This window comes from Echeneis naucrates, chromosome 3 (genome assembly GCF_900963305.1).
Source record: "Echeneis naucrates chromosome 3, fEcheNa1.1, whole genome shotgun sequence".
Lineage (NCBI taxonomy): Eukaryota > Metazoa > Chordata > Actinopteri > Carangiformes > Echeneidae > Echeneis > Echeneis naucrates.
Window position 1 is genome coordinate 24523035 of NC_042513.1, and position 8670 is coordinate 24531704.

Genomic DNA, 8670 nt, shown 5'->3' on the forward strand with positions numbered 1-8670 from the left:
TTTTGTTTTTATATATATATAAATATATATTGTTCTGATTAGTCTGGAAGCAGTGGAAATTTGGAATGAATTTATATCAGAATATTTATTGTATATTTACATTTTGGTGAGCTATCATGCTGTTTTTCAGACATTGAATTTAGCAGCAGTCTGTGTGGGTGTTTGTTTTGGGTCTATATGTGTCCTGACTTTGCTGGTTTCTTCCAGTCCAGCGCAGACTCTCACCTGCTTCACCTCTTCATCACTGGTCTGAAAGCAGTGACCTTGTCGTCCTGCACGGGCTCACAGGCGTCGCTGAGGTCCGATGACTGCGCATCCGCTTTGCCGCCAGAGAATCCTGCAGACCCCAGGAAGAGCACAACTAAGACGCTTGCTTTCTAGTGTTTAAAACTTGAAAACAGCATAATATTTGGTCACACTGCTGCTCCCTAATACACGGTTTGCTGGGACAAGGTGACGTACCTTCGATGGTGGAGTACTGACATGTGTCTGGGAGTGCAGCGTAGGATGAACAGTGAAGTTGGAGGCCCTTGTGGCTGTAGCTGCCCGTGCCGTAGACCTTTGAGTGCAAGGATGAGCCCTCAGAGAAGGGGCTCTCAGTGTTAGTGACACTGCTGGATTCATGGAGGCCTCTCATGCCCCCGCACTGTCCGGTAGGAGCCACAGTAAGCCTGTTACTCTGGAGCTGGCAGTCCCCGACTGAGTTTCCTGTCCTCAGCTCAGAGCCGTGCTGCTGAGGGCTCAGTATGACCCCCGAAGCTGCCGTACGAGCCAGAGACCAAATCCGCGGCTTATCTGATGCTTCGAAGTGCGACAGGGACACTGTTCCTGCGCCGGGGCCGGTCAAGGAAGCTGCCTTGGAAGCTACGGGATCCAGGAAGTCGGGCGGTAGAGGAGGGAGGGTGGTGACGCTTTTAATGGCACAGGGGAACGTGTGGAAGCTGTTAGTTAAACTCAGTTGCACATCTGAGCTGCAGTCTCTTTTCTGAGCGGCTGCAGAAACTGTCATGGCCCTCTGGAGGTCCTGCTCATCCGCAGCCAGCTTTTCACAGTCGCTGTCCAGCTTGTTACAGTCGTCCTCGTCAATGTCCTCCAGATCGCTCAGATGCAGATCCTTTTCGTCCTTGCAATCAGTAGAATCTGCAGGGAAGGAAGGAGAGTTTAATTGTGCACAAAAGTTGCTGCCTGTTGTAAATTTATACAAACAAAATTTCTTCATGAAGCTTTTCAGTGAACATTTTCTGTGGGGCCATTTTTACAGTTTAATGGTGAATCCTGAAAGTGAATCCTGTTTTGCTTTGTGGGCTTGATTACCTTTGGTGACACAATCTTGGTCGCTCTTGAGGTCATCCTTCCTGTCATCACTGGTCTTATTCTTGGGCGACCAGGTCATCTTGTTCTCCTTCTTTAGCCTCCTCCTGGCGTTGGCGAACCAGGTGGACACCTGGGTGAGGGTCATCTTGGTGATGATGGCCAGCATGATCTTCTCGCCCTTGGTGGGGTAGGGGTTCTTGCGGTGCTCATACAACCATGTTTTCAGGGTGCTGGTGGTTTCACGAGTTGCATTCTTTCGTCTGGCTGTGCCATTAAAGTCGACTGTCCCGTATCTGGAAACAGACATACAAATTCGCACACACACACACATACACACAGAGGAGGGAGGGGGGTGGCCATTAGAGCAGTTAGTGGAGGATTTCATTGACTCCATATATCCCTGCTCCCTGCTGTTTGAAATATACACAGCTTTCCTCCACGCTCTGACCTTTGGTCTGAATGCAGCGAGTTCCCAACGTGAATGGCTGCTCTTAATGAACGGTGGCAGAATAGCTGTTTCTTTTTTCTCTTTTTCATATATACCAGGTCCACCAAAGCTCACGTTACATTACATGGTGTTCACAAGTGAGCAGCCCTTACCTGTCATATTGATACTGTCCCAGTGAATGATCATAAGGGTAATACGCAGCAGTTTGAGTGATGCCAGAGTGTAAAGTGCCTGTGCTGTCCTTAATGTCGTACTGTGGATTCTGTGAAAGAGAAGGAGGTTGTTAGAAAACTGCAGCATTCTCACATTTTACTTGAAGTTTATTTTGGCGATTTTTCAATAATCTTCTGACATTTAATTCAAAATTTCTAGTTCCCAGGATGTAGAGGGAAAATTCAAAAACAGAAAAACACAAAATTGCTTTGTAAATGTATTTTAGCACAGCAAATGTATATTTATTATTAAGATAGAATTCACTTTTAAAGTTATTACATATATTTTTTTCAGATAAAATGTGAAGCAACGGCCAGTGAAATTTACATGATATCAAATGTTTTGAAATAAGTTTCAGCTGCACTCTAAACAGTCCATTGAAGTCTTTCACAGCAGAGGGATCAACTCTGTTGGAGAATCTGACTTTACTTTTACTTGCTCAGCAGCAGAAACGTCTTCAGATCTTTTGAACAAACAAATTGAATGGATGAGCGGGATTCACTTTGCAATTAGACTGAGAAAGTTGTTTTTTGTGCCTCCACAGCTCAGCCCAGTTACTCTGGATGGTGGCTGGTTGGGGGGGGGGTGGGGGGGGGCTCTTCCTTGTTTTGAAGGAGAAAGAGACCAAACTAGATTCTGGATTAAACTGCTTGTCGTGATGGATGTGTTTGCACTGTGGGATCAATTGATTGATCGATCAGTCCGACCCCCCCCCCCCCCCCCCTTACCCTCACCCCCCCCCCCCACCCACCCCCCTTCTAAGCGCATCAGATGAGCCCACCAGAGTGGAGTAGATAGCGGATGGGTCGGTGCTGTAGGGGAAGTAGTTGGCGTAGTTCTGGCTGGCGGCGGCCGCTGCGGCGTACGGAGAGCTGTACATCCCCAGAGCCGCGTTCAGCTCCGTCCGGCTGCTCGCCAGGAGCCGGTTCTCGTAGGACGGGCAGCAGAAGGAGGCGGCGGCGGCGGCGGCGGCGGCTGCAGCGGCGGTCTGGGAGCCGCCCGTCCCGTCAGAGACCGACCTGGAAATCGAATCGCAGCAAGTCGTACTGGGGTTTGCCGACACGAAAAACTGCATGAAGAGAACCGTGGATAGACATGGTCATTGGCTGTGTTGGCTCTGATCTGGAAGCCTGTGGCAGCTCTGAAATCACCGTGTGGGTGATGCGCTGCGTTCACAAAACCATCCTGATAAGTTGCGCATGCTAGTGTTGAGTCTTGAAAGCTTTAAAAAAAAAAAAAAAAAGTGTGAACTGGTTTTGTGATCATGCTTCAGCTGCCATTCTCTAAACTCGTTGTGACCTGCCTTTATTTAAGGTAAGTCACTCCTCAGATCATTCCTGGAGTAAGACAGGGAATCCTAAATGGGGAACAAGTGCAATAAGCGATGCCACAACACCAGTCCGCTCCCGTTTCTCATCAAATCTGAGTTGACTGTTGAAAAAGAAAGTAAATGACATTAAATGGATGTTTTCCAGCGGATGTTAGGATGAGAAGACGTTTGCGCAACCCGTGCGTAAAAAGTGACTTGCTGCAGTTCATCATCGGTCTCAATTCTGTTTACTTCAACACAGAAACAGAAAAAAAAGTAACCACTAATCGGTCTGAAAATTAAAACCTCTCCGTTTCATACACAATCTAGTGAACGCTAAAAAAAAAATATTACCGAGGTAAAAGTTGGGTGACAACTTTGCCGGGAGAGTAACTTTGGTCCCCTCACCAACTTCTGCTTCGTCTAACTTGTCGTTCTGCGCTAAAAAAAAAGAGACTTCAAGCCGAACTATCCAAGTTTTACAAGCTCCCAAAATAATCCAATTTGTCCACAAGTCCCGGTAATTTCAATAGAAAGTTTACTTGTGTGCACAGCGTGCGTTCCAGCCCAATTACACTTCGGGGAGCGAGCAAATAGGTGACACTCATCTCTATTGTCATCAGAAAAACACGTGAGTTCATTCATAATTCAGTGTAATTGGACACGGGAGCTTGTGTATCGATATTTGTTTGAACAACAAAAGCAGCACGCAAAAAAAAAACCCAAAAAAAAAACAGCAACAACAACAAAAAAAAAACAAAAAAACAAATTGCTGTCAATACTGTGAAAGCATGTAAATCACTGACAAGTCCTCAGACTGTTGTGACATTTATAAGTGAAAATATGCACAAAAAATAAATAAATAAAATAAAATAAATCACATAGTAATTTATGTGCGTGGCTACACAAACTTTGGAGGAATAAAAAGCAGTGTCTTACCTGTGAAGTTGCATTATAAGGGTATCCAAATTGCGAGAAAGACATAGCTGCTTCTTTTGTTACCATCAGCAATATTCTTCACCCTTGATCGATTGCAAACCAATTCTACCTCAAATCCACCGTCTTACACACATTTTCACGCACGGCCTTTCGCTCAATAATAGATGACTTCACTCACAGGAGGGAGACTTTGGGCTGGCACCAGCTGCAGATTGTTTTATATGAATGAATAATCCCCCCCAAAGGACCCGATAAGAAATGAAATTAAGCGTCATTAAGTGCAAAAGAAAAAAAAAAAAAAAAAAAAAAGAAATGGAAAAAAAAAAGGGAAAAAGACAAATACATAAATAAATAAATAAATAAATTGTTGTGTTAGCTGAAGGAGGCTTAAAGGATAACGTAAGACTTGCAAGATATGGACTCTGCTTGTGCTATTATTTGCGGCTCCATAGTTCTTTAGCATTCATCCATGCAAGGGTATCAGCGTGACGTCACTGTAATCCCGGAACGGCAGGGTACCAAGGGTAGAATAATGTCTTTGCCAATCACGTCCAACGCAGGCTTTTCTTAAGGTCCACAGCACACACACACACACACACAGTCACACACTTGTCCCGCTTTTGTGTGTGTGTGCGTGTGATTTGGATTTCTTTCTTCTTTGCCCCCAAAAAAAACAAAAAAAAAAAAAACAAAACGAAAGCAAAAAAATAAATAAATAAATAAAAAATAAAAATAAAACAGATTTAATTGAATTATTGAATTGTGACATGGAAACATATGGAAATCGTTTGTGAAGTCGTATAAATGAGGAGGAGGGGAGGGGGTTAAAAAAAAAAAGGAAAGTGGAAAACTGTATGAGGGTATTTTTGGCTGGCTTGTAAATACTCACAAACACAGAAAATATTACTTTTTCTTTTGGTCCAGGCAAACAGGACTTACGTGTACACTAGAAATGCCTCTTGGGGTATTTCCTTCCAGTAATCTTTATTGTTTTAGAATCTTTTCTTTACAATGTATTGCAATGAAAGTGTTGAATATCTGAATATGCATCTCTAAGGCTGTTTCTCTCTTTTTTTTTTTTTTTTTTTTTTTTTAATCTCGACCTACGTTACCCTCTGGCTCTCTGAGCAGAGGTCCATCCTGGAGTTAATGACGATGATGTTTCTATCTTTCTCTATTAGACAGAGGGGCAGTCCTAGCACGAACGGTTAGAGGGGTTTTTGGCAGGTCAATAGACCGGTGATTGATGCGCGCCTGGAGACCTACGTGACCATTACGCGTAATGCGTAATTGTATCAATTAACAAATGGATACATGCCCTTGTTTAACCAACGAGTTACAGAGTGAAAATATGCCTTAGAGGTGAAATCCGAAGAGCTGTTCTAGGGGAAAAAAAGAGAAAAACACACACACACACACACACACACACACACACACACACACAGTGGAAGCCCTGCTCTCCAGTCTAATTAAATATCCGCGGATGGGGGCGACGAGAATTGCATTTTAATTGAATGATGCTCACTTGAAAGATGAGTAAGGAATGGTGCTGCCTCATAGTGAATGAAACGAGAAATAATTTTAAGCCTTATTAGATCAGCAGCTCAAGCATCTCCGGGTCTCTCCCTCTGCCCCATAAACACAAACAAGCTAGCTGCGTGTGATGTTGAGTTGGGACAGGACAGGAAAGGGAAGGTGTGTGTGTGTATGTGTCTATCTATGTATGAGGGGGGGGGGCGGTATTTCCTTCTACACACTATATTTGTTTTGACATTGACAGCGATTATCAGTCAGTCATATGACCCCCCCCTCACACACTTTTTTTTTTTTAACTCCAGACAATCCGGGACTGTGTAACGTCTCCTTTGTCACGACTGATACCTTGTGCCAAAATATTCTCAGAGTCCTGTATCTCCAAACTGATGTGTGCCACCCCCCCCCCCCCCCCCCCCCCATCCTTCCCCTGAGAGACGCATGTGCGATTACAGGCTTTCTCTCCGAGGGGCGCTAAAGAGCCACGTGTAGGAGATGAAGATCTCCAGTCAGAGATTTTCCACAGAGATAAAGTGGACAGAGTGGTCATGGTCCAGGCCCCTTCAGGTGCCATTTTAAATACCCACAGGAAAAAGCAACTCTGTCAGACAGACACAGACACACACACACACACACACACACACCACTTTTTGGTTCTGGCCAACACTCTGACACGCATCTTATAAACTGCAGCGGGGAATTTGGATAATACATCATTTCCCTCCACAAGCATTAGCCCCGAGTCACCAAGCCATATTAAAAAGCTCATGTCTTATTATTCTCTGAATAAAATGTGCTTTTAACTATTATTGTTTCCAGCCTGTTGATGCTTTCCATCTCTGGACATCTCACGTGGCAATATTTTAGGCTTGAGCCAAAGTGTGCAACCAAAACTCAAAAGGCAAATAACTTAAAATCACTATGTGCAAATCAAAAGGACAAGCCAGCTATAATCTTATGTAGTTTACAACATAGCAACATGACTCACTTTTCTAATGTGTTGTCCTCGTGGCATGAAAAAGCATCGGTGTTGATTATTCATTGTGGTTGAGGTTGAATAGAAGAGGTGCAACAGTAAAAATGTTAATGTCATAAGAGAAACATTGCTGCCCTTGGCTGTGTGGCAGCACAATTTTCAGATAGTCTGAATTAGTCTCTATAAATAGTTTCCTTAACATTTAAAAATAGGATTTTTTTTTTTCCATTTAATCCTTCAGTTCATGTGAAAAATTCCCAGTCTCACAAAATCTGTTGAGGTTGTGGTTTCGACCGGACAGTGATAAACCCTCACATGGGAAACACGGAAAAGAATGTCCCTAACTCTCCATTAAGAATGAATAGATCAGAAGTTATAATTTAGGGTTGGTGCACACTTTCATGCCCAAACCACTAAAACAGGACGATGTGCACACAGAGAAGGCTAAAGAAAAAGAAAAAAAAAAAGGTAAATGTAATTGCATGTCGGTGGTCGGTGCAGTTCTACAAGGGCATGCATGATGGCCCAAGTGCATATGGACAGACTCATGCATAATGCATGTCCAGCAGTCAGTGTAGATCTCACTGAATCAGGCCCAAATGAACACTAATTGTAATGGCAGACTGACCACAGTGCCCTTCCCAGGAAAATGTATGACAACCGAACAATGAACAATTTCTCTACAGCGTTTTGTTGTAGTAATCACACTGTAACGAGGTTTTGTACTTTCGCAGCTAAAGTGGCTGAGTGACTAGTAATTATTCCTATTTTTCAAATGTTTAGGACGCATCTGTGTCTCCCACCTGAACGTTGAATTGTGTTTTCTGACGCAAATCATTTAACGTGTGATTTAATATTTCATGTGATGAATATGCCTGCATTTCTTTGGTCAGTTCAAAGTTTAGAGGTTCCAACAGTGTTCACATAAAAGGAGAAATATCTCCTGCCTTAGAGAGCAGCCTCTCTAACACCATGGTGTAAAAACCTTCAGCCGTCGTTTCTGCATGCACCTCCCTCTTTAATTCACTTAGAGTTTATACAAAGTTTGGGCCGGAGGGAAGTGGGGTAAATTAATTTCATCTCTGGTTGGGACAGTCAGAGGAGCCGAAACAAAGAGTGCAACAAATGACAAGTATTGGAAATAAATATCTGAGAACCTGCACACTTGCAGTTGCATGAATCAGGAAAAGTAACCACACTTTGACATGAAAGAGACTGCAACAGAGTTCGGCAGCTGCAATTTGTTGACACATTTTTGACCCAACACCAGTCATGTAATAGAACATTTAACTTCTGGCAAACAAAGAATTCACCCATCCACTCATGTTAGTTTAGAATAAGCAAGTCCAAACCCATGCTATATCTTGTTCTAACTGATCCATGTGGCTGCTAATGGGACTGAATATTGTGCACATCCTCCATTGAAAGCATCACTGGGTGGAAAGAAAAAAAAAAAGTGGAAAGGTTAAGTCAACACTCAATAGCTCCCAGTCCTATTCTCCTACTTAATACATTTCCTATGCTGACTTAATGAACCACACAAAGGCTTCCTGCTTTTTCATCAGATGGGAGGGGGGGTGCCAGCACTGGCGCTGTAGGTGGAGGGGGGGTGTATGAATGGTAATAAGAGCAGACAGACGGAGAGATGGAGGGAGAATCCCGCGCCGAGCAAGGGATGAAGCAGCACCTACCTGGAGGTGTGTGATCTCATTAAAGCTAAATTGGTATATGCCAATAAATCCACGGCACTTGTGATCTGGAATTATTACACAAGCACGCACACATCCATCAGATACACACAAACTTCTCCCACAAAGAGCATTATTAGTACTGCTAAATTATCCAAAATGGAAAGAAAAGTAATAAATATTGTAATGAGAGATGATAGAGCAATAGAGGAGATGGTCACAGCAGTGGCCAGTTAACACCAAAACAAAC

The 8670-nt window shown here is 43.5% G+C and overlaps 1 protein-coding gene across 1 annotated transcript; it reads right to left on the reverse strand.

Annotated features, from left to right (window-relative positions):
• Positions 1 to 230: 230 nt before the first annotated feature.
• irx6a (iroquois homeobox 6a) lies at positions 231 to 4289 on the reverse strand. The gene is made up of 6 exons (XM_029498901.1): positions 4224 to 4289; positions 2757 to 3044; positions 1915 to 2024; positions 1315 to 1607; positions 463 to 1140; positions 231 to 337 (listed from the first exon to the last, which is right to left on the reverse strand). The coding sequence occupies exons 1-6, from the start codon at positions 4287 to 4289 to the stop codon at positions 231 to 233; spliced, it is 1542 nt and encodes a 513-aa protein (XP_029354761.1).
• Positions 4290 to 8670: the final 4381 nt, after the last annotated feature.

Coding starts and splice junctions, on each gene's coding strand:
- irx6a (XM_029498901.1), bottom strand. CDS start 4,289: ATGGTAACAAAAGAAGCAGCTATGTCTTTCTCGCAATTTGGATACCCT. Junction 1,608..1,914: donor GGACAGTATCAATATGACAG/GTAAGGGCTGCT, acceptor GTCTGTTTCCAG/ATACGGGACAGTCGACTTTA. Junction 1,141..1,314: donor CCAAGATTGTGTCACCAAAG/GTAATCAAGCCC, acceptor CCTTCCCTGCAG/ATTCTACTGATTGCAAGGAC.